The 27,544-nt window shown below is 36.9% G+C and overlaps 1 protein-coding gene across 1 annotated transcript in view; it reads right to left on the bottom strand.

Annotated features, from left to right (window-relative positions):
- The window catches only part of LOC122807744 (sodium- and chloride-dependent creatine transporter 1-like), a 992,499-nt gene that overhangs the window by 167,465 nt on the left and 797,490 nt on the right, over window positions 1–27,544 (bottom strand). The window contains exon 8 of the mRNA XM_044078732.1: window positions 16,738–16,862. Within this exon, the coding sequence (XP_043934667.1) occupies window positions 16,738–16,862 (125 nt within the window). The remainder of the gene's footprint in view (window positions 1–16,737; window positions 16,863–27,544) is intronic.

Raw genomic sequence — 27,544 nt, 5'->3', positions numbered from 1 at the left:
ATGCAGATGGACAACAGTAAGAAGGAATGTGTAACAAACTCATCACAGTCCAGTAACAGTGGTAGTCGTGTGCTCATAGTACAGCTGGAGAAAATGGTCTAAACTGTGAATTGCTTTGTGGAATATCATGCAGTCTGCTGCAAAATGGCTGCATGCAGGCAGTTGACTAGTATAGGTAAACAGTTCTGCCCTTCTGTTCAAGCCTAGTATGCACATGTCCACTAGATGTACCTGATAGGCCTGTAAAAAGCATCCCTATCTTTAGTTTTCATTTGCTAACTGGTATCTATAGACCCTTTTCTTTTACAATATGAGGCAAATGGCAGAAACATTTTTAAATTACAAATTTGTAGATAAAGCACAAACATAGTGGAAAGGGGGTATAGGTACGAGCAGTGGTAGCACCAGCACCATTCTGTAATTGTTGCTTTGACTATAAGAATTGATAGGATTGTAGAATACCAGAATGAACTGGGAATATCTGGAAGAAACTGGAATGAATGTCTTTATCTTTTAATTATCCAGAACTGTGCTGAACAGGTGCCAGTCTTTCCTTTATATGCCATATCTTCTTGTACCTTTCAGAATAAAAGTCTGCATACACTGTAGTTTGGCTAAGAATGTTTTACTGTCTACAGTGGAGGTAGATGTCAACAATATCAGAATCATATCTTACTATTTTCAATAACAGTGCTAATAAGCTGAAACAGACTGAATTATAATGTTTGTAACTTCTACACTCATTATACTCAAAATTATTTATTTTCTCCTGAATAATGTAATTAATATTCTGGAAAGCTGGATATTTAACTGTCTTCTGCACTCACCCTCAAGTGTCTGTACCACACTTCTGTGGATTGCACTGAAATGACTTTCTGTGTATCAGTCCAGACTAACTAACTGGCTCACTTCTGTCTGAAGTATGTCTCCTAATAATATCAAAATCCTGTAACTTTCCTAGACAGTCTACATACATTTTTAACCTTGGTTCCCAAGCCCATTTGTGCTTGACATACTGCACATTCTGTACTGCACATTATGTTAGCGCATTTTATTCTTATCAGTATTCCTGACTGAAGGTTACTGAAACATTCCTTTCTATTGAATAATATTGCTGCATTTCATGGCCTATGCAAAGAAAATAAGTGAAACCTAATCTTACAGACTTCCTCCCTAATGATTTGCATATTGCAGAGTTCTGAGCAGACCATACTTGACTGCAGTCCCATATCCTCCTCCTAACAAGAGGCACTTGTGTGTCCAGCAATATGTATCTAGGGAAGTATAATGCACTGTACGTGCTTCAGAGTCTCCCGGTCTCCAGTCACCATTTGAACTATACACAACACAGATACAGAGACTGCAACACTCTGCAGCACTAATTTGAAGTAACTTCTATACATTGGTGTCTTCTTCACTAAAAACAACACTGCGTAGCCTGTAAACATAGCCTATCACTAGCCACTGTGACATCTCTGCTCAAGGATAGCTCATCTACAGACCCATGTAATTATAAGCCCATCTGTCACACCAGCTTTATATGCAAAGCCATGGAAAGTACCGTAACAGAAATCATTTATGCAAATATAGGCAATTTAAGTGATGTGATTTAAAGATCAGATCCTGTCTCTTCAATCTAGTAAAGTTCTTTGAAATGGTTACTTGAGGATGAGGACAGTGGTCAGTCGGTGGACACTGCTTATTCTGACCTGGCCAAGGCTTTTGACACTGTCCCCGTGTTGGCATTACTGAACAAACAATGTTAATCCCTGCACTGCCTGCTGGATTGCCAAATTGAGAGAGATGCTGGTGTCCTCTCTGAACATAAAATTGTAACTAGTGGGATACCACAGGATCAGTGCTGAGCCCTCTCCTAGCTGGAATTTAACTTACACATGCAAGTCAATATCCCTGAAGTGTGGTTGATTGAGTTTGCTTAAGACTGCAAGATAGGCAGTGCTCTCTGTTCATCCACTGATACTAAACTGCTTTATAGAGAGCTGGAATGTGCACACACCTAATGTACTGAAAACAATCTCAAGCCAAGTGCAAAAAGTTCAGAACAGTAAGAAAATAGCTCCTCCCACCTCATATGTTATATGGGCCACGCCTCTTCAAACAGGATACTTGTGCAGACAACTCTCTCTCTCTCATTCAGTCATAATGTTTCCACTGTAGTCAGGAAATCTTTTTGTCTGACACAATTCATTTCCTAAGCAATATCTTCATGATTTAGAGAAGACATCTTACCACTGTAGTCTTCACTTATCAAGCCTATCATTGGATATAATCCTCTTTTTGGTATGCACATATTCAAACATCTTTCTCAACTGGAAGGGCCTCAGTGATCGTTAACAAAAAAAAGAAAAAAAAATGAAAGAACTTTAATCCTTCAGCTATACTAACACAACTCTCGTTACACTCAATAGCCTACCTGTTGCTCTGAGATGACCAGTGTCTTACTTTTCAAGTCACAAAGACATAGACCTATTTCTCGCATAACCAGTGGTTCTACCAATATTTGTATTAGTGACCTAAATTTATGCCAACAAATAAACAAGAATCACTGGAGGTTCTTAATGCATTCCTTGCCTATGGAATAAGTTATAACCACAAGTCAAACAAAGTACTCTCCTCTGTCTGCCTTTACATTTATACATGATTAGTAGGCTAAGGGCCCCAGGGGATCTCTCTTTTTTAAGCCTAGTCATTCTTCCTCAAGTGAGGATCAGTCCCTGTACCTTGCATTTGTGAGGTAAGCACCTTATCCATTATGCTAACCCCTAACCCTTTCTCCATAGGTTCATAAGTTCATACACATTTACTAGGCTAATGACCACAAGGGTCTTTTTGAGCCTAGCCATGCATCCCAAATCTCGGACAAGTTCTGATACCCTTGATAAGTGTAAGCAGGGGTTTGGGAGATGAAACATTTACAAGCAAGGGCCTGAAAGATGAACCATTTACAGGCTTCCTGTCTCCATTAGAGACATAGGTGCCAGGCTACTATTTTATTGAGGCCAGCAGTAATCAAGCTCATATTTACACAACTCCATACACACACACACACACACACACACACACACACACACACACACACACACACACACACACACACACACACGTTGACTGCTGTGAGATTAGAACCCCCTACCTATCTAGTTGTGCAACCTACAGGACACAGTACTTATTGCAAGTGCCAATGACGTCTTTAAAGTTAGTCTTGCTGATTGGAGGGGAGGCATACTTTTTCTCCAGGATTATCATGCATTGTCCTACTTGATTTAGGAAATGAGCACTGTTAAGTCATCTTAAAGGATGGCATGAACTTTTAAGTGTGTCTTCTTAAAGGTGCATATGGCTAGGTCTCTTATGGTCCCCCATGATCACTTGCCCAGTATTGTTCCTAATGTTCTGTGCCCCTAACAGATATCATAAGTATCAACCTAACAATCTGTGCAACATATACCATTAACTATGGGCATAAAATAAACACTCGTTAAACCTTATCACATTCTCAAGTCAGCTGCAGTGAGTATATATTACAGGCTATCTGACTGTTTGCTGATATGTATGTTGGCAAAGTGAGATTGCTGTTTTGAAACATTGATGTGCCTTGTTTTAGGTGCTTTCCTCCTTTCCTTAGTGTTGAGCATCTCTGGAATTAGTATACAGAACCATTCATAGTACGGTGGTGGGGGTGCTTGTCCCTGCAAAAAAAAGACAATTTTGATCTGTACATATGGATGTCATGTGGTCTGTGCTCTTACTCATCTGTGATTGAGAAATTGATAGATGATCACTCAAAAAAGCAATCTCTCATGAGGAAAGCATGCGTACATGCATGCATGTGTTATATAAACTCATGTACACACATATGGACATTTGTTTTTGAAATTTCTGCTGTATTTCTTGCACGTGAAACTTACTATACTTCAAAAGCAGCACAGTTTAACTTTACTGCAAGAAATTCCATTAAATAATATAACAGTGCCACCATACTGATGTACAATGCATGCAGTCCATTAACAGAATGTGCATAGTGTATCCAGTACCCAATCTAAAAATGTGGCACAAATCCTAGAAAATGATCATACTACTGGGTCTGCTACATACAGACACCCAAGTCCAACTATGAATTATAGTGTTTAAGTTTTAAAGTCATGTAAGAATCCAGAGTGGTTTGCTATGTTCATTTATCACTATGCTGCCATGGCTTTTAGAGAGCTAAGAGTTACTGTGACCTCCTCTATAGTAGCTCAAACATAAAATGTATAAAGTCAAAATTCTCTTTCTGTCATGTAGCTCCAATTCCTTCAGTCAATTTGTTTTATGCTGTTGTCATGTAATTCCTTTATTAAGAGCTCAAAATCTGCTGATTTCATTTACTGAGCCTGTAGTTAGACAACTAGTAATTTGTGTATTAAACCCCTGTGACAACAGATGCTTAGATAAGGCTACCTTTTGCATAGTTATTTGACAGAGATGAAGGTTTAGAAAGATTCATCTACTATTTTTGTCAACTGAGAGGGCTGGTCCATGGACACTTTTTAGCAAATGACTACACTCAAACTGATATAGCCAAGACTCGTATTATACTATTAATATCACTAAATCTCAAGTAATCACCATGTAAGTATAGACCCTCCCGAAAACTTTGCTCCATTAAAAATTGGTGTCCAAAGTATCAGGTTTGAAAATAACTTTTCACCCCTTGTAATGTCCAAAAGAAGAGCATGTGTCCCTCTAATAAAATCATTAACTCATTACATCCAAGAGAAGCCTCCAGGTGCATCTGCAGTTAACTCCTACTGATGCCCCTAGGTGCCAAATATTGCTTGTTCATATTTGCATCAATAATTCCAAAACCATGCTATGTACAAGCTGTTAAAATTTTTGTCTTAAAGCTTACACAATGGCAAACTCAACAGCATTAATATTTGACAAATGTCTAGTGCAGGTAAATAGATATTAAATGTTGTTTTTATTATATTAATTTATATAGATGTAATTTTCAAATTTTTCTAAATATCTCATATCTCAACAACTGGGTAAGACAGACAGAACTACGTAGCCTCATATGAAAGTTCTCTGCCAGATGAATAAAATGCTACTGACAGTATGTGTGCAGCTTGTGTGGTTGCTGAGATATTGTAAGTTGTTTACAAGTATTAAAAATGTAATAGTTACTGTGTTTACTGTGACTCATAAAATTGAATTTAAGACCAGGAACCTAAAGAATACTACCAATATAAAAATAGTTGGTGCTAAAGAGTTTGCCATTTTTTACTTCTTTCATAATCCCTATAGTTCCAGAGATATGAACATCTGTTTGAAATGTGAGGACATAATTTGATTCTGTGAAAAGACAATGCATCATCCCACTGGAAGTTACGCTGAAAACTTCCTGAGATCCATTGGAGTAAATAAAAAGGAAGGAATCACAGCACAACTCATATTCCCAACAAGAATAAGACTAGCCCTGCCAGAAGGACAGAAAACATTTGATTCTTTCAAAGAAGCATCCACATTTGTCCAAAAAAGAACCTTTTAAGTCAACCTGAACCCATGGATTCTTCAATGAACTTAAAAAGACAAGCTTCAAAAAATGAGGGGGCTATTAAAGAAAAAAAGAAACCCAGAGACAAATGATTATACATAACTTCACATTTCATGCACATTTTTGTTTTCTCCCTTCTAAATAATGTGGAATCACACACAGAAGGTAATGCAACTTTTTTTTCTCTCTATTATCTTTCCCACAATAATGCTAACTTTATAAATATATATTACTCAAAATATAAGTAAATCAAAATCTTATCCAACTGCGAACTACTATTTTATACTTTTATCTCATTATATACACTGCGTAGCACTAGTGAAATGGTATAAAATCACTTACTCATTTCATATATTTATATACATTTATTGTATATCCTATACTTATTTCTTCATGTATGGGCCTTTGCTTTCTGTTTTAGTCCTAGTGTCACAGTAATTAATCACTGCAGGAGAGAGAAATGTTTACTGTGTTACTGGTAAGTAATTAAAAAGAAAGTGGTGACATATTATTATTATTATATATACATTTACTATTTAACTGAACTTCTGCAATGTGGTCCATTTAGCTAATATATCATAGCTGTGTATGGTTAGTAATTTGGAGCCTTTATTTTAAATATTCATAATTTTACAAGTTATGCTTAAAAGATTCACTTCACTAGAAAATTCCTGCCTACTTACTTTTTTGATGGAATTTTGACAACTTCTGTGACAAGCGCAAGCTTCTAAAGGCTTCAGTTAACTCACAGACTCATGAGAAACAATTTGTACTGTCTTCCAGGAAGTAGGCATGTCCTCTGAACCAGTTTCTTTTCACTGAACTCTAACAGCCAATTAGATTCAAGAATGATCGTTTGAACTGTGTTTTCATTCATTTTGTTTTATCTAAAAAGTCTTATAAGCATACGTTTTACTGGTGATTTATTTAATCTGAATTACATTTATATTACACTTATAATTAAATAAGAATTATAAACATGTTTCTGACAGTGACAGTTTTAAATGTATCTTTTTTACTGTCTGCTTTAATGACATTACAGTCTTGTATTCACTCATAGCAACAAATAATTATTAGGATTAATCAATTTATCTTAGTCTGTTTAGATAAAAAAAAGAAATGGTATACAGCTTCATGTTTATGCATACATAGTATATTAAATTGAATTTTTATTTTTGTATATTTTTAATGTACATGCAGTTTTCCCCTTCTGCTTGCTATTAACCTCCAGTACCTAGGAATTCCCACTAGATGTCATGAGAGGGTTAGTTTGTGGCTTCTATGAGAGCTATAGTAAGCCAGGATATAGTTTTTCCATGCAGAAGGTTATTATAATATACAATTTTATTTTCAAATTTAGATTTTTAAATTGCCCATAACAGTTTTAAAATATGTATCTGTCATAATGACTCAATGAAGGCAGTTTTCAATTTTACTTATAATAGCAGTCTCCATCAAATGATAATGTTTAACATTATATCTAGTAATGTCAATGGGTTGAACAACCCCATGAAAAGGAGTAGTGTCAACAAATATTGAATGCTACATAAAGCAGATTTTGCATTCATTCATTCAGGAATCCCACTTAGAAGATATAAACAAATTAACCTTTAAGAAAAGATTTTGGTAAGTTCAAACTACAACCACAAAAGAAGAGGTGCCCCATTTTTACACAAAAAATCTATGAGAATTCAGAAATAGTTAACTCATACCCAAGCAATGATGGTATGCTTGCTTTAGTCATACTAAAACTAGATAAAAAGATGTATACTTTTGCAAACACCTACTGGATACTGGTTATTGGGACTAAAACTGTGAAAAAACATTTAGACACCATAACATTAAAGTCTAAAGCTGAGTTACTATTAGCAGGTGATTTTAATTTTATTTTGTCCTCCACTGATACCACAAGCTCTAAGCCCTTCAAGATGTCTCCTGTTGCCAAGCACTTGAACTACATAAAATATACATACCTAATTGACTTTGATGGTATAAAAATATCATCCTCCCTGAAGTATTCTCACTACTCTTACAGATTTGGCACACAGACCAACATAGACAAAGTCTTTGTAAGCAGTTCTTTACTGGCCAAAACTGATAATGTAATGCTCACATCATGCCCTATGCCTGACCACAATGCTATCACCCTCAATGTAACACTTAATACTGACCCCTTAAACATCTGCCAAAGACTTCCTGTTTATCTAGTAACGGTACAAGGATTTAAAGAATGGTTTCTAGATCAAATAAAGCTTTACTTAGACACCAATAATAATGGAGTGGTTTCAGATATTATCCTATGTGACACTTTAAAGGTAGTCTTACATGGAAAAGTCAAAAGTTGGTATATAAACAAAAGTTGGTACATAAATAAAAGGAAAGAGTAAACTATGCATCAAAGAGACAAATCCTGGAAGCTTTACCAAAAGAATAAACTTCCCGAAACCCTTCTCCAATATATACAGCTTCGTAACTTTGCAAAAAAAAAAAATCTTCAAAGACAAAAAATCCCACTAAACTAAGCTCCAATCTACCCATCCCCAAAACCCTAGGCTTTTTTGGAACTCCATAAACTCACTCCTCAACCCAGGCTCTAAAAATAACCCTTGTCTGGACCCAAGTAATTCTGACATCAAATTAGCCTTACTATTCACTCCTCAACCCAGCCTCTAAAAATAACCCTTGTCCAGAGCCAAGTAAATCTGACGTCAAATTAGCCTTACTATTCAACTCTTTCTTTATAGAGTCAATATCCGACCTAACGAAAACTTTTCCCAACAATGACCTATCTCTCCTACACTCCACCTCATCTAAAACCTCAAATAATTTCCCACCTATGTTTAAGCTTAAACCTGTATCCACTAATTATATGAAAAGACTTCTATCCAAACTTAAACCCTGTCTCATTGCACCTGACAACATCCCCTCTTCCTTTCTCAAGTCCGCTGCTGATGGTATAAGCTCTCCCAGTTAGTATCCTAATTAATAGATCCATAATGGAATCCTATGTCCCTAAACTCTGGCGTTCTCCCTTTATTCTTCCTCTCCACAAGGGAGGCAAAAAGACTAGCATTTCAAACTTCATCCTATAGTTCTTCTCTCTCCAATTTCCAAAATCCTAGAAAAATGCATCCACCTCCAACTTATGCCTTTTCTGACTGAAAAACAACTTCTTACCCCTACCCAACATGGTTTCTGACCAGGACATAGCACCATAACAGCTCTACTCTTATTCTTAGAAACTGTCAATCAAGCCCGAGATTCTGGGAACTTAGTATCCACAGTGCTCCTAGAACTCTCTGAAGCATTCGGTACTGTTTCCCATAAACACCTTCTAAGTCACCTCTCAAACCTAAATCTCTCCCAAAGCATTCTTTCCTGGTTCTCAAGCTGTCAGGTAGATCACAGGCTGTGAAATGCAAAAAAAAGCACTTCACCTTTCTTACCCATCCCTACCGAAATACCACAGAGGTCCATCCTCGGACCAATGCTGTTTAATATCTTTATCAATAACTTTCACTCTGTTATTCCTAATGCCAAAGTCATCCAATATGCAGATGACTCTACACTTGTCTGCTCTACCGCTAACCATCCTGAACTTCTATCTAAAACTCAGACTGCCTTCTCAACTACTGAGATATGGATGCACCAAAATCACCTTTCTCTCAATGCTAACAAATCTAAAATACTACTATTCACACCCTCAAAATCTCTCTCTTTTTTTTTCCTTCCAAGTCCTTAGCCAAAACAACTCTACAATCGAAGTTCCCTTTGTCAAACTACTCGGTGTAACTGTAGACGAACACTTGAAGTTCGACATCCATATTCAGCAAAATATAAAGAAAACCCACCAAAAACTATGTATACTATACAGGAACAACCACTTCCTCTCTACTTCTACCAGGTATACTCTGGCCTCCTCTTACCTCCTTCCTTCCCTTCTGTACGGCGCCCCACTACTAACTAACCTATCCTCTTCCATCACTTCCAAACTTGAAAGCTGTTATAACAACATTTCTAAATTTGTCACCAAAGCCAAACATTCCACTCATCATTGCGTTACCCTCCAATCCCTCAACTGGTTAGAATTCACAAATTACCTGGACTTCTTCCAGCTCACTACAGCACATAGACCAATATTTAATCCAACCAAATGCCCCTCTCTAACATCCTTTCCCCATACACCCCAAACAGAACTCTCAGATCTGAACACCAAAACGTAATTACTTTCCACAAACCTAAACATCCTGCTGGACAACTTCTCCTCTCCTTCTCCTTAGGAAAGAAATTGAACTCTCTCCCTTCCACGCTAAGGGCCATGTCAAACACAAACAACTTCAAAACTCTGCTTTACACCTACCTCTCCTCCAAATGGAAATGGAACTGCATTCTCCCTACCTAGAACTCTTTAACAAAAGCCCCATGGGAGGGTATCCTCTTGAGTTCCTAAGCACCTTATAGCTGGCCATAACCTTCTATAGCTAATTCCCACATGATCTCTCACACTCTGTAAATATTGTAAATAGCCTTTGACTTTAACTGTGTGAATTTGTTAAAATGTATCTGCATGACATTTTTACACTATGGGCAATATTGCTCACGCTTTGTATTATTTGATATGTATTTGTACTTTTATTTTTATTGGACTGCTATCTTTACTGCAATTTGTTTTATGGAGTTTTTCTCCCCAGGCTTCCACTGAAAATGGGCTCTCTGGGCCCAGTGGACTTCCCCAGTAATCAAACTGGAAATAAATAAATAAATGAGTGGGATAAAAACTGGTAGACATACAAAAAGAAATTGATGAACTAAAACTAAAACTTACATCAAATGACAAATCTGCATTAGCTGACATGTGTAAACTGAACAAGGAATATCAGGATATCATGCAACATAAAATATCAATAAATCTGGAAAAAATCAGATTACACTCATACTCAATTAATCCCAAGAGCAGGCACAGGATTGTGATTAGATCTAAATATTTAAATGAAAAAAGTCTTATGAAAGAAATAATATACACTAGAAATAATCAGACTAACAGTTACAGATCTAAAAAGTATCTTAAGTTTTAAAAACCATTACAAAAATATTAATAACTCATCTATAAATGATAAAAAAGTATAGATAACTTTGTTAACAATATTCAAAAGAAGCTATCCAAACACAATATTAATAACACAGACAAACCTTTATCCTTTAAAGAATTAAAGGAGCAAATAAAAAAATTTTAAGACAAAAAAGGCATCAGGGCTGAATGGTCTAATTCTGGAATTTTACAAACTCTAACCTGATAAGATCTTAAAAATCTTTGCATTCCAAGAAGTTAAAACTACAGTAAACATCCCTCCCTCATGGAAATATTCTACCATCTCTCCCATCTTAAAACCAAATAAAGAGCCCAAACTTTGCACATCATACAGGCCAGTTTCTTTGCTTAACATTGATTAAAAGATATTCATGTTTGTCTTAGCAGACAGATTTAATAATATTCGATCAATATTAATTCATGAAGACCAAACCTGGTTCATCAAAAGCAGAAAGGTACAAGTCAATGTAATTACATTACTGTCTTTAATAGACTTAGCAAACAAGAAAAAAAGAGCTTTCTATTTTAAGCCTTGATATAGATAAAGCTTTCGACTCCCTAAGTTGGCCATATCTGTTTAAAGCTCTGAAAAATACAATTTCTCCCCAAACTTTATAGGACTAAATAAAAAAACTATATGAAAATGAAAAGTCCATTTCCTCTGTAAAGATTCGATCTTATCTATCTAGCCCATTCAAAATATTAAGTGGTACTAAACAGGGGTGCCCCCTTTCCCCATTACTCTTTGCCCTGGCTATTGAGCCTCTTGCAAATTATGTTAGAAATAATGACAGCATTAAAGGATATAAAGTGTCAGACAAATTATCCCCAAGATGAAACTGTTTGTTGAGGACCTACTAATAATTTCTAATGATATTGAAAATGCAATAGATCACCTATTACATAATCTATAAAATTCAATCACAACAAAACTCAACACTTCTACTGAATAAAAATGTTACTATGAAACTTAGATCAAAGAGAGACATGAACTGGGAGGGCATACATATTAAATATCTAGGTATTATTGAATCTTATTATAAAACTCACTCACGTCTAATCAACAACTTATAAACTCGATTACTACTTCAATTGACAGTTGGAATAGACTTTTCTTCATATTTGAAGACAGACTAACTTTAAACAAAATGATATAGTTACCTAAAATCTTATTCATTGGCCAAGTTCTAATAATTCTCCCACTTGTCAAACTTAAACAGAAAATTAATAACTTAGCCCAAAAAAAAAAAAAGAATTTCTCTTCTCTGGCACTCCACAAGCTGGGATGAAGGAGGTATAGGGTTTCCAAATAGTGATTTTTATTTAACATCTGCATTTATTAGCATAGTGCTGCTTTGAAATAATACTTCTTATGCATTATATTGGAAATCAATACATGAAACCTTACTTCTTAATAGTAATAGGACATTGCTTGAAGCATATACTCAAATACATACAAACATCTTTACATGGACTTTAAAAATATACATTCAAAGTGAAAGGTCAAAAGTTGTTCTCACATCTCTTACAAACAAAATATTGCTGTTGTTTAAAAAGCTTATGTTTTCTAATCAGTTAAGAATTTATTAATAATTATGCTTCCTATTGCTTACACAAATGAATGTTTGATATCTTTTGATACTCAGAAAATGTTAGAATTTAAGAAGGGTGACCTATTATATTAGAATCAATTTCTCTCAGCTAATAAAATAAGTTCTCCAGACTATATGATCAGCAGATATAGTTTGCAAAATTGCAATTGGCTGGACATCCAAACTTGTAAGGATTTTATACATACTAAGCTTGTACCCTCATTAGAGGCATACAATAAGAGTAATTTAAAAATCTTGGGTTTTATCTCAACAATTATTAATAGCGCACCCAAAAACACTTCATACATATCTATTATTTATAAAATTCTCAGAAATGATTTTAGCAAAACAGATGTTTCTTTTTGGAATTATTCAAGTGAAGTTAATAGACAAGTGTTCCCAGCAAAAGATAAAAAACTTTGTTTACAGTCGGTGAAGGAATCCACATCTTCCCTGTTCTGGCATGCATACACATGGAAATTTTTACATAGGTGTTTTTTCACCCAACATAGACTAGCAATAACGTACAAGAAAGACGAAATGAAATGCTGGAGATGTGGACACCCTGATGCTGACTGGATACATACGGTTGTTAATTGCAAAAATAATTTCCCCATTTTATTTAAACTGTAAATATCTTTGTAAAGCTCTATGAAATGACAACTGTATAATTTCTGACTCCTTTATCCTCTTCAGTGTTCCTGTTCCTGAAGTGATTCTTAAAACCACACATTTTTCTATAGTCTATCCTCTCTATAGCAAGGAAAATTGTTACTAAAAATTGGAAATCCCAATCTACTCCTGTCTTTAAAGTTGAGTTATTCACCTTGTGAAATACATTTGGAAGAATGAGATTGCTACTATAAAAGCAAGGACTAAAAACACAACTCAACATTTAATTGATGGGACAAAATTGTCTAATCTGCTAGATAAATATTAAGTGTTCTGTTATTTATATTGCTTTTCTAGTTGTTATGGACACTGTAAATAGTTTATTTGTTTTTTCTTGTTACTATACTGTTAAGTTATTATGTTATAAAATGAATAAAAACATTTTGGGGGGAAAAGTCTCATCTTCATTACATGGCCTATGCTTATGCCCAGATATCTGAGCATTTAAATCCTATAAAATAGACTTCCCTCTGCTGGTGAGGTGCAGTAGCTACATCAGGTGACGCAGTTGAAGCATTAATTTCTTGGTTATGACTAAGGGTAGAAGGAATCGAGAAAATCCACAAATGGGTGCAGTAGCACTGCAGGTGATGTACAAGACAAGGCGATGAAAGTGAAAGTCGAATCATAGGGCAAAATATTCACTTTATCAGTCAGTTTATCTACACCAGGCTCTGTAATCACCAAGATGATAAAAGATAATGGATACAAGCAGCAGCAATGGGCTTCCTCTGTAGGACAGCAGGGCTCACTCTCTGTGACAAAGTGAGGATCTCAGCAATCCAAAATAATCCCAGAGTACATTGAGGAAGGCTGGATAGCATTGTGAGGATACCCCTGTGGGCTTCTCATGGGAGGTGTACCAAACATAACCCATTGGTTGGAGACACTAGGACAGATCCAGGACTTGAAGGAATTATATCTCTTAGCCTGCCTGAGAATCCCATGGGATGAAACAGACTGTTGCTGGAAATAGGAAAGTCTAGTTCACTGTGTTCAGTGTGCCACCACTATAATCATCACTAGAACAAGTGACTTAGAAGACAGAACTATGAATAAATATTTAAATTCAAAATATTACCGGAGATGATTTTTTAACTGCAAAAAGTTATAGAACACAAGAGCTTATACTACTAAAGCAGAAACTTGAGATTCAGTAAATGCTACTATCTTGATTTAGATTAACTGATAAACATTTATTTTGATTGAGTGGATTTCTAGTTTAAGAAAAAAAAAACTTAATCAGAAATTATTTCAGTCAGATGGTTTTGCAGTATGATTTTTCTATAAGGGGTGTATCCCCTTCCAGCACTTAAAACTAAATTCACTGTTTGGAAAAGCAGGAAGTTTTTCTTGAAGTGACCTATCTGCCCCCCCCCCCCCAAGTCAAATCATGGCTTGATTAAATGTTGCATAAACTGCAGTTCTCCATAATGTCTCCTGAAGAAATCATTTAGTGAAGTAATCCATGGTGACCTGTACTGAAACCATAGTCAGAAAATATTATTCAGTTCATCTGAAAGCATGACATAAATTACACCAGTCAATGTTCCACTGTAGAGGGCATTGAAGGATGGCACTTAGTGTGGACATTCTACTAAAACTGCTGTGTATAAATCAGTAATGATAATCTGCTGCCACCAGGATATAATCTCCATCACTGTGGTCAGGTCAGAGCTGCCTTTACTGGACACACAAAAACAAAAATCACTTCTTCATTTATATTTGTACCCAGATGACCTATTAATGCCCAAGAATTTTCCAGAGGCAAACAAAATTTGGAGAATCTGGATGGCCCTGTTTACAAATATTACCCAGTCCTTATATGTATTTGTTTTCCTCAGTTCCGCTGACTCTAGAAAACAAATGAGCATAAAATGGACGCTTATGCAAGCCATATAAATATATATACTATCAGGTATGGACAGTTTTAATAGAAGTCAAATGATTCTAGGTTATCGCCTATGAAAGATGCAATTCCAACATTAGAGGCTAGTCATAGCAAACAGCATGGTAAACTAACCAATTTCTAACACACTCACCTTGCACATTTAAATTTAATGGCAATCAAGCAGGGCAAATTCTATATTTGGAATGATAGGACACAAGTGGGTTATGGCTAAAGCCCATTGTGCCTGAAGAAATAGTAAATAGAAGAGTAAGTCATGCAGTAAATACATGTGGTGACATATATATTTATGAAAAGTAATAAATTACTTTAACTCATTCACTCCAACGGAGCTCAGAAAGTTTGCACTGTAAAGTCCAATGGGTGGAGCCTAAGCCTTTTAACAGAATCAAATTATGTCTTCACATTTCAAACAAATGTTCATATCTCTGGAACCATGGGGGTTAAGAAAGAAGTATAAATGGCAAACTCTTCAGCCCTAACTCTTTTTATAATGGTAGTACTCTTTAAGTTCTAGGTCTTAAACTGAAGTTTATAACTCACAGTAAGTGCAGTAACTATTAGATTTGTAATATTTTGCAAACAACTTACAATATCTCAGCAACCAATCAAGTTACAAACATACTGTCAACCGTGTTTTATTCATCTAGCCGAGAGCTTTCATATGAGGTTAAGGAGTTCTGTCTGTGTTACTTGGTTGTTGAGATATTTAGAAAAAAATGAAAATTATATTTATATAAATTAATATAATAAAAACAACAGTTAATATCTATTTACTTGCACTAGACAGAGGTCAAATATTAATGCAGTTGAATTTGCCATTGTGTAAGCTTTAAGATGAAATATTTTAAAACCTTGTACATAGCGTGGTTTTGTAATTATTTATAACAATATGAACAAACAATATTTGACGCCTAGAGGCGTCAGTAGGAATTAACTGCAGATGCACATGAAGGCATCACTCGGATGTAATGAGTTGAATTCAAAGTCAAATATAATGGATGCCAGAGGTTAAACATGCCTGAGGGAGGGCTTGTGGGAGTTAACCCTAAGAGCACATCATCTACTGTGCTGATGTGACCATTTTTGGTTATTAGTCAGTAATTTGACAGAGATTAAAATGCTGACATCCTTCCAGCTTTTTCTTAAATCTGTGCCCAAGCATTGTATTTACTGTACATACTTGAACTCTGACAACGCCTATGTCAACAGCATCTGTTGTTTTAAAATCAATCTCATGCTTTTAGGCACCCTCAAAATACCAACCACCATCTATTAAACAGAAGGAATGCACACGTAACTACTAACTACAAGAGAAGTGAAAATAAGAAAGCTCTGGTGGTACTGTTTATGTATCTAGGTTAAAGTACAGTGTCTGAATTTTATTAAATGGAGAAATCAAAATGTTGCAAGTTCTATATTCAAAACAGTCTATGTCCATCATTATTTAGGACCAATGCAATGATTTCTTCCTACAAAAATTAAGCGTATAGTTGTATGGACAGCTTGAGCTAGAGCCTGCATTCACACTGATGTTTCCATCAGAAAAGGAAATATTCTGCCTAGTACACAAAAAATGTGTTCTTATGGGCTGGGTTAGTGAATAGTGTCGACAAGGAGTATCAGTGGATTACCATGAGGGGAAACTATACCAGACAGCTATATTTATATAGTAAAACATATGTGAAAAGAGTGTATCTAAAAACCTACTAGTTTTATGCAGCTCTTAAAATGTTGATGGGCCATGGCAGATACACACACATATACACACAAGACTAACAATCCATGCACATGTAGCAAAAAGCTCTACTAATGACAGATTGATCAAAAAAACTGATGTAACGGCAGGTATTCTATGGCTTTTAACCTTGGATTATTGCATTTCAACCAGGCTGTAAAAATCACCATTCCTTACCTGATTCTGCCACTTTGGAGATGTCAACACCTTGTTCTGATGCCATGAAGCCCAGTACAGAAAAAACAACAAAGCCAGCAAAGAAGCTGGTGCCACTGTTGATGACAGCCAGAATGTAAGCATCCCTGTGTAGAGAATGAAAGAGATATTTGAGTCACTAAATTAGTCAGCCAGGTCAGCCAGCAGGGTGTTGTACTATGAAATGACATTTCCCCATTATAACACAATATCTTGCATTAATCTACAGGCTTCTGAAAATTTGCAGTCACTAGATAATTTATTAGAATGATTTTGTTCTTAAACTGATCATATTTTTGAAAGATACCTAAAGTCTAAGTATTGCATCACACTGATGTTAAACTTTAGGCTAAGTAGCTGGGGAACACATGCAATCGGATCTTCCCACTCTTAAGATAGTTAGCCATCATCTCTATACTAAGAATTCCCAGTATGAGGTAAAAAAAATCAGGTTCAACACTGATGGGGGAGGCTTGATAGTCAACAGACACGTAGGCAAAAAAAAAAATTTAAAAAGTATTCTCCTAAACCTTCCCTCTAGCCTTGATAATTTCTGAGTAAATCAAGTAGTTTCTTCTCCAACACAAAGCAGTATGTCATACTTATTCTGATAGGAGTGCACAATTTTTCCTTAAGTTTGTACTCCAATACATTTTTGCTTTATTTAACCTATGAAAGCATACAGACCTGTGATCTGATGCAACACATCTTATGCATTCAATCTTTTCAATCACCGCTTTGATAATAAATGAAAAATTAATACTATGCACACCTTTCATGCATACCTCCTTTAGTATTCTTAAATCCACATATGATTTCCATCACTCACTATCAATATATACCAATGACATATTCACTGCAGCATACAGAAAAAAGGTTCTATTTTTAAAACAATTTCATTTACTTTGTTTTATTATGCAGTGTATAAATCCCTATCAGAATCCAGAAACTCATCTCTGTGCTATAAATATATCCATTACTAACCACATCATGTGTCCACCCTAACATTAGCCTATTTAACACAGCAAAGCATGCACTTTTCTGCTTGATTATAATGCAATGTACCCTTTTCTTCATTATTTTTCTAAAGCACAGACTGTGGAAACTTCACGCCTCAAATCTTGGGAAACAAACAGGACATTAAATGCCTACAATAATTTCCAGCACAGTCCTTGGTCTTAAAGCTGTTCTCCATCTGTTTGCATTCCTCAAACCTAGCTTCATTATTTAAATCTCCCTTCCTTTTCCTCCTCGGTTTTCACTATTTCTCCCCTCCTTACTAAGGCTTACATTTTTATGAGTCAGAAAATCAGGCTTCTATACTTTGCAATCTTTCCAAAGACAACTTTGTTATCTTAGAGTCTTCTACAGGCAAATTTGTTTTCCACTCTATTGCTGCAAAATATGAGAGTAGTATTTGATGTCAAACACCACCACTATGGAGTATAAAGAAGCCACACTCAGAGGAACTCATTTGTTTCCTGTCTTGTACCCACAATAGAAAATAATTGCCCTTCTACCATTAAAGGACAACAATGAGATATTCAAGCATATTGCTCAACCTGCTGTCTCTTTTAGTCCCTGTTAGCTGATACAGCCTCAAAAAATCTGAACCGCAGCTTTAAAAGGTAATCCACTCAACTGTTTTACCTCTTAGGCTTGCTACCTTTCTGTACTGTTTTACTTTCACTTTGAAAACCAAGTTGAAAATCCTCTAACTGGCTCTTAAATGATGATGTCACATCTGCCGGAGCTCTTGCTGTAGTTACAGGGACATTTCCTCCCCCAAAGTGACGTAAACCCTGCCTGATTTGCATGCTCTGTAGAAGAGCCAGTAGACCTCCCACACTGTGATGTGAGAGCTGTCTGACCCAGCCCCCTACACCCTATAAGGGTAAACAAAAGTCTCACTTCTGTTGATTGTCTATAACAGATTTATGTGAAATCTTCTGAAGGAGTTGCCAGTTCTGGAATTTGGGAGGCTGCATTTTTGAAGTCAGTAATCACTTTATGATAAATCTCTCTATCAAATTATAATGGCAAGTGCTAAGTAGCCGGCTTTGCTGGGCATTCATGCATGGCAATAGCTGGGACTGAATCCAAGTTTACATCTTTGTAGAGCAAAGGGGCAAGTGTGTGTGTGTGTGTGTGTGTGTGTGTGTGTGTGTGTGTGTGTGTGTGTGTGTGTGTGTGTGTGTGTGTGTGTGTGTGTGTGTGTGTGTGAATGCAAGCAAGGGGCGTGTGTGTGTGAATGCAAGCAAGGGGCAAGTGTGTGTGTGTGTGTGTGTGTGTGTGTGTGTGTGTGTGTGTGTGTGTGTGTGTGTGTGAATGCAAGCAAGGGGTAAATGTGTGTGTGTGTGTGTGTGTGTGTGTGTGTGTGTGTGTGTGTGTGTGTGTGTGTGTGAACAAAGGCAAGGGGCAAGTGTGTGTATGAATGCAAGCAAGGGGCAAGTGTGTGTGTGTGTGTGTTTGTTTATAGTGTATCATTTGTTAGCTATTTAACCAAACAGGAAGGAAAAATAAGTGGGAGTTTGATGCTTTGCAAAGCAGTGATTATTCCCAGTGCTATGGAGCTTGGTTGTAAATTTTACAGAAGGAGGAGTCCCAACAAAAAAGTCTCCCACTGTAAGGAAGGAAAGGCTGACAAGAAAACAGTGCATTAGCCTGGTCACCTGCTGTGAGCTGTCAATCACATGCAGATAATGGGTCAAATTACCCTAAGCTCTTTGACAGCTAGGGAAGGTAGGTGTGAAGGTGGAGGGGAGATACCTTGAAGAACTAGATTTCAGCCTTCACAAAAGAAATCAAGCTAGCATTTCTAAGAAGAGCAATAAAATGCACTTTTCAATTCTGTTCTGTAGCATTTCCACTGCTTGTGTTTGAAGTAGTCATTGAAAAAGGATAACATTTTAACCAAAAGTAGGCGACTATAACACAGCAGTGAGTGCCTGTAAAATTGGTGCACTAACAGGAGCTTTAGGGAAAAAATGGCAGACATGATGCATTTTTTTGGAGACAAACAATGCATTCTGGGATACTTACAGGCAGACAAAATCAGAATTATTTCAAGATACCAGACATCATGTGGTCAGAATCAGAAATTGCATATAAAAATATCTAAAAAGCTCTAAATAGTCCCAGAGTGGTGTTAAAATGTAGGAAGCACCAAACCATGATGAAATAAACATATTTTTTGAGTATGTGGATGCGGTTCTCCTTTAAGTTCATATCTCAGCTATTCTCTCATCTATCAGCCAAATGGGAATGCCCATGTCACACTCCAACATAAACCCCTCTCCATCCCATCTCTTTCTACCCTGCACTGAAATCAGTACCATTTACCAATTCTATTGCTTCATCTCTACCTAAAACAGTTTCGCCCTACCAGGGACTGATTTTCTCTCTGCTATCTAATGTACAATACTTTCCATAATCCAATTTTCTTGTACTGTCCACCTAAACTGCAAAGGGCTAGTAGCTATTTGTTTAATGTTTACTTACAAAGAGCTTATTTGACAAAAATGTCTTTTTCTGCAAATGTTCAGTTTATCCAACCTCCAAAAGGGCTAGTAACCTTCTGTTTAAATGTTAACTCACTAACAGCTTATTACATAATTTATTATACTTCTGTAAATCCTTTAATTGTTCTGTAGAAATGTTTGTTATTCTTTTGTAACATGTAATATGTAACTAGAAATATTTAGAGCTTTTCTCCCCGGGCCTCCACTGAAAACGGGCTCTTCATGGCCCAGTGGACTTCCCTGGTCATTAAACTTAAATAAATAAATAAACAAGTTTGCCTGGGTGTCTAGAACATTGAAATGTTTATTCAACTCATAACAAAATACATTTTCCATACCTGTGCTCTTTACCACAGCATAACATACCCAGGACTGGAGTACATCTACATCTGGATGATCATTGTGATTACATAATGCACATTTAACAGCACTGCTTTACTATTTCACTTACCTCTCAGATGAAAGAAAACATGTATGTTGCTTTTCAGCAAAGAAGTACAAACCTCTACACATTCAAAAATAAATGGCATTTGGTAAGTGACTTGGTCCATCTTATTAAGAGTCCAGAATTATTCTCAACTTCCCCTCACTATAAATCAAACTAATTAAAAATAGGTTTATCTCGTAATGCAAATGTTTTCCCAACCACATACTACCTTTAATTAAAACAAAATAAACACTTTACACTGGGGTCAGTTAATGAGCCTTAGAGGTATTGTATTTAGTCCAAAATCCTACAAACCAGTTTATTTCTAAAACCTACATCAAAAGTCTATTTGTCTACTGACACGCAATATTGCACAAATGTTAATGGGCAAAATCTCAGTAATCCACTTAATAAATTTTACTGTGAAAAGCCTAGTTGCCATATTTGCTATGCCATTTAACAATACAACATTAACTAGTCTTTTAAAAATACCTTTATTAAATTATCTGTTGTGTCATAAGCAAACTTATATTTATATAAATGTAATCAAACCATATTAACAAGTTTACATTTACAAACATTATACATACATTGTTCTATACAATATAATCAATCCCAAGTTACATACGTTGTTCACTTCCTACCTTTTCTTAAACCTCATTTGCCTCAAACACTTTTTCTGCATGTATTGTTCCCAAAATTTCCATTTTTTTCTATGTAATTTGCTCTTATCCTCTTCTAAAGATCTCACTTCCTGTTCTTTTATCTTTGTAACAATATTCACTACTTCAAGTACGGTTGCTTTAGACTTTGATTTCTATTTTCTAGTAAATGATTTTTTGGCAGCCACCAGAATTAAACTTAACTAGGCTTTACTATGTCTAGGCAATTCAGATCCTGTATTCAAGCTCAAAAAATAATTTCCTTAGTTACACTCATTTGTTCATACAGTATTCCTGACTGAGTAGTCTGTGGGGAATTTTTAAAGTCTGACAACTCATTACACTTATGTCTCCAAGTACCTCCTTCTTCCCAATTACACCACCATTTGCCATCTTCCTGAGGAGACATTCTTTGGAATTTGCTTGGGGTATAAAAGCACCTATGTAAACACTTCCAGGCAAAAATACTAAGTCTTCTAGACTTTATCCCATACTTGGGAGTACATATGTCCTCTCATTGTTTCTTTGCGAATTGCTTATCAAATCTCTTTCCAATCCTTTCTGACCTCCTCTGACTGATTCTTATTGTTACTGTACAATATATACCCTACTAATTATCTTTTTTTAACAGCAGCTTCTGTTCTAGATTTAACTAAAAACTCAACCACTGTAGGTCTTTTACTCAGAATTCCACTACCATTTGTCTGACTATACAATATCAATCCCTGATACAGAAGGCAATATGTAGTCTGCAATCCAAATGTCGTCTTGGCCTCTCTCCATTATATTACTTTTCCCCTCTCTAATTGTTCCTAATACCTTGGTTCATTTGCCATCTTCATCCAGTAAATTCCAGCCCCCTCTTGAATATTTCCTGTACCCCTGAATACTGTCATCCCTATCAGCAAATTCGCCTTTCTCCATTCCTGTGTTGGCTTGGTGTACTTTCTACTGCCTTTTGAAGATAAAATTCTGTATGACTGTTACTGTTATTCTCCTTAAGGATTTGCATCCAAAATCCCACTCTTTCCTTATTTCTTGACCCCCCCCCTCTGCTTCATCATCCCTTTCCACTTTGAATTGTAGATTTCTACTTGTGTTATGTATAAGAGCCTTAACTATGTGACTCTAAAATATTTCCTCATATCAGGTAATCCTAAACTTCCTTGTTCTTTTGGAAGGATCAACTTATTCCACTTGACTCTTACCCTCTCCCCCACCCAGACAAAATATTTCTACTTTTATTAATTAGTATCCACAACTTCTCCTCTGGTGGATAAAAATACGCCTGACCTATGTATAACACTAAATGGACTAAAACACATTTACTGTCTGTATCTTGCTATCCATTACCCATAGGTAAGAGCTTCCAGTTTCTCATTTTTTGTATTATCTTTTGTTTAGTCTCTTCTCATATATCCTTAGCTGCTATAGCAGCTTCCCTTTTAACCCATACTCTTAAATACTTAATTTTATCATGCCCCATAAATATGGGTATTGCTGAACCAATTCATATGTGGGTATACATTTTACAGCTATAATCTTTATAGTAAAGCAAACGTTTTCTTGAATACCATGCCAATTATATCCTTGAATTTCTGAGTCCCTTATTTTCTTTGTCAGTGGTTATTAATATAATACAAATAACAAAGGGGAAAGAGTACAGCCATACCTGGCTCCTCTGCTTAGGCACAGCTTATCAGAGATGTACCCTCCCCCACTTTGATTTTTGCCACAAACGTCATCCTAATTAACCTTGTTATTGTATCGGAAAATACAAATACTTCCATTACCCTACTCATAAAATCTCAGCTTACTCTGTCAAATACTTTCTCTGCATCAAGACCCACCTGCAACAGTGGTATTTTCTTACATTCTGCTTCCTCTAGATCATTATTGTTCTATTAATGTTATCAAATGTTTGCCTCCCCTCCACAAAACCACATTGATCCATCTCTATCAATTTTAGCAACACATTTCCCATTCTTTTAGTGAGTCTATATGAAGCTGGATCTGATGGATCTTTACCTTCTTTAGATATTACAGCCAACACAGCTTTTTTCCTTCCCCTCCTTTTAAAGTATATCACTTTCTTCCCTCCTAGCTTCCAAACTTCCACTGGAATACCATCTATTCCTTCAGACTTTCCTGCAGATCGGTTAGATTCATAGGTTCATAGGTGTGTACTAGGCTAATGGCCCTGAAGCCTTTACAAGCCTAGCCCATAGATTACCCTGGCATCGTGCCACCCGACCTTAGTTCCCAGTGCCTCTGTTGAGTAAAGCCACTGGAGTGATTCCTGGGGTGAATTTTCTATTTCCCATCCACTCATCAAGATTTCTCTTGAAGAGGACCAGTGAGATGCTATGCTTGACATGTATGGGAAGTCTATTCCATAGCATGGGCAATCTCTGGGTTATGAACATGTCCCTCCAGCATGTTCTGTTGATTGTGGTAATGAGGTTGAGGTCTCTGAAGCATGTAGTGTGGAGGAATTGGGATTTATTTAGTTGCAGCATTTCTAACAGAGCTGGATCAGACATGGCTTTGTAAGTCATGCAGAGATTGCCTCTAAGTAGATGATATCAGACAGAGAATAGCTGGAGTTTTTTTAGTCTGTCCATATAGGACAAATGCTCATAGGTGTGTACTAGGCTAATGGCCCTAGGGCCTTTACAAGCCTAACCATAGGATTACCCTGGCATAGTGCCACTCGACCTTAGTTCCCAGTGCCTCTGTCGAGTAGAGCCACTGGAGTTATCCCCGGGGTGAATTTTCCTTTTCCCATCCACTCATCAAGATTTCCCTTGAAAAGGGTCAGCGAGGTGCTCTGCTTGACATGTATGGGAAGTCTGTTCCATAGCATGGGCAGTCTCTGGGTTATGAACCTGTCCCGCCAGTAAGTTTTGTTAATTGTTGTAATGAGGTTGAGGTCTCTGGAGCATGTGGTGTGGAGGGATTGGAATTTCTTTAGATGTAGCATTTCTAACAGAGCTGGGTCAGACATGCCTTTGTAAGTCAAGCAGATATCGCCTCTAAGTAGGCGATATGAAACAGAGAATAGTTATTTGAGTCTGTCCATATAGGGCCAGTGTTTAAGACCTAGGATCCTCTTTTTTGCAGTCTCTCCAGTTGTTGCAGGGGTCTAGTGAGGTACATTTCAAATGGGGCATTGTACTCGATGATTGGCCTAATGAGAGAAGAGTAGAGGGAGACAATGACCTCTTTCTTCCTGGATGCAAAACCCTTAGTAATGAGATGTGCCACACAGAAGGACTTTCTGACCACAATGGCAATGTGGTGGTCGAAAGAAGTTGCTGTCAACTGTGTTCACAGATCTCTTATAATGCCTTCTGTGTTCAGTGGACTACCATCAATGTGGTAATTCATAGGAACTGGGTTTTTCCTAAAGGGGGATGACTACACTTCTTTTGGCATTGAGCTTAAGGCCATGGTTCTGACACCAGATGTTGGTCTCAGTGAGGCCATTCTGTAGGATGTCAGCATCACTTGGGGAGTTAATAATAGCTCCCAACTTGCAATCCTCTGCAGACTTTGTCAGCCAGAGTCCCTTTGCGTTGGCCTAGACTTCAGAGAAGTAGTTACCAAACAGGAGAGGACCCAGGACTGAACCCTGTGGGACTCCACTCGTGACTAGTTGGCAGTCTATCTTGGAGTCAGCTACTTTCACACTGTGGGTTTTATCTGTGAGCCAGTTTGCAACCCACTTAGTGATATAGGGGTTGATGCCAAGCTTAGTAAGTTTTTATACGATTCCTGAGTGGGAAATTGTATCAAAATCTTTGGCCAGATCAAGGTAGGCTGTATGAACCACCTTGCCTTCATCCACAGCTCTGGTGACTGACTCAAAGAAGTCGACCAAGTTGAGCAGGCATGATCTACCATTCACAAAACCAAACTGTGTGGGATCCAGAGTTTGGAGATTCCCTATAGCCCTGTTTATTAGGTCCATGATGACGCGTTCCATAGCTTTGCATATCAGACTCGTCAGGCTAATGGGGCAATAGTTCCCAGGGTCTGTAGTCGCTTCTCCTTTGTGGAGAGGGATGATTGTAGCAGTGTGCCATTTGGTAGGTACAAAGCCTGAGGTGAGGCTGTGATTCAATGGGGCACACAGTTGAGGTGCCAGTTTACTCTGTAGTTCATGTAGAACACAACCAGGGATATTTGTCAGGTCCCATAGAAGCTGTAGTCTTGGTCCTGGACAGTGCTGTTTTAACCTGTGCCACATTAATACTAGGTGCCTGGCAATCTACTGGTATTATGATTGGTCCTTTGGGGGGTAGAGAGGGGTAAATTTGGCACTGAATCTGTCGGGCAGTATACTGGCAACACTTGTTGGCTCAGTTTAGGAGGTACCATTGTGCAGTAGCTCAGAGCAAATCTGGGTATTTCCGTGGAGATTCTTTACATAACTATAGAAGGCCTTATGGTTGTCTTTTCTATCTGCTGCAATTCTGTTTTCATAGCTAGCTTTAGAGGATTTGATGAGGGATCTCAACTTTTTGTTGAGGCTGATAAGGGAGTTTTTCCAGTCTTGGGACTTCACCTTATTTTGCATCAGTTTCCTACTTCTGTTGTAGAGTTTGTTTATGGCAGGGGACCACCAGATTGGCTTCCTTTTTTTGGAGGAGAGCATCTTGTTTCTACTGCATATGGTGAGATCCATGCATTTGTGTACGTGTTTGTACAGTGCACTGGTGTATGATTCTGCGGTCACACAACTATTCTCCATTTGCATGGGTGCCGTGAAGTTAGCCACCTCTGTTTTTAGAAGCCCAAAGTTAGCTTTGGAGAAGTTTTTCATGGTGATTACCTTTGCAGGGGGGATGTGGATTTCCAAGCTGATCAGTTTGTGGGCGGATCTAACCAGGGAAGAGCTAACTATTGGTGTAGAGCAACAGTCACTCATGTTAGTAATGACCAGGTCAAGGATGTTGCTACCTCTAGTGGGGGTAAGAATGAGCTGGTCCAGGGCATTGGAATTAATGAACTCCAGGAAACTGGCAAGTATATTGGTACATGAGCAGTTTGCCCAGTTAATGGAAGGGTGGTTGAAGTCACCTAGTAAGAGAGAGTTAGCTTGGGCCCTAATATTCTCCAGGGTGCTAAGGAACTTGAAGTGCAAGTCTTGGGTCATGGTTGGGGACCTATAGTAGGCTATGAACTGAATCGCTGTCTTACCCAATGTTAGCTGCACCTGAAATATCTCTGATGTGTTATGTAGGGCTACCAGTCTGGAGGTGTGCGCATCCTTTATGAATATAGAAACACCACCGCCAACATTTTTAGCTCATCTCCTCATATCTTAACTGTTAATTGTTGGGCCTTATCTCTCACTAACATTGGCATACTTAAGTCTTACATAAATATTTCCATTTGTGCTTTTTCTTGACTTTCTCACTTCTCTGCTTTATACAAATGTTCATAAATATTCCAAGATATCTCTAATACCGCTACAGGATCTAGGTTTATTTTTCTTACTATAGGCTCCTTAAATCTGGCAACAACCTTTTCAACTTCCTGTTGCCTAAGTATTTGAACCAAAGGTTTTTGTGCTCAGGAGTTAACAAAAAACAGTTTATTTATATCAATCTTTATAAACTCATGCATAATATTCAGGTACTCCCTTATTTTCTCTTTAGCATTCTGCAATTTCTCCTCTTCATATTCTCCTCCAAATGATTCTTGTTACTTCCTAAACATATTTCTTTTTCATTTTTTTTTTCTATTCACTTTCATTTAATCCCACTTACTAGCTATAATTTCTGAAGTACTTTCTATCATTCTTAATAACTCCTGAGTAATTCAAAGTACCCATTCCTTAAATTCCTCTCTTTTTAATAGATAGGTGGGGAAGCACCATGTCTCAGTTTTACTTTATTACTCTGTATTTTTATTTTAGTAATTATTTGTACACAATCTGAAATAGTTATTGGACGTGTGTTAAAGTTTTCAATTAAATACATGTTTCTGTGAAATATAATTTCTGTCTAGTCTAGCCCAGTCATTGTACCTTGGGGAATAATATGCAAATACCACATATTTTCATAAATTTCTTCAAAAATCTACATTCTTTTGTTATATTTTCCCTTAAAGCCCCCCAGTACAACCTCAGTGTTGCAAATTAAATTCCAGTGTCCCCACCTATAAGTAAT

This window comes from Protopterus annectens, chromosome 7.part1, assembly GCF_019279795.1.
Source record: "Protopterus annectens isolate FY-2018-M chromosome 7.part1, PAN1.0, whole genome shotgun sequence".
Taxonomy (NCBI): Eukaryota; Metazoa; Chordata; order Ceratodontiformes; family Protopteridae; genus Protopterus; species Protopterus annectens.
This window is presented reverse-complemented; position numbering and strand designations above follow the sequence as displayed.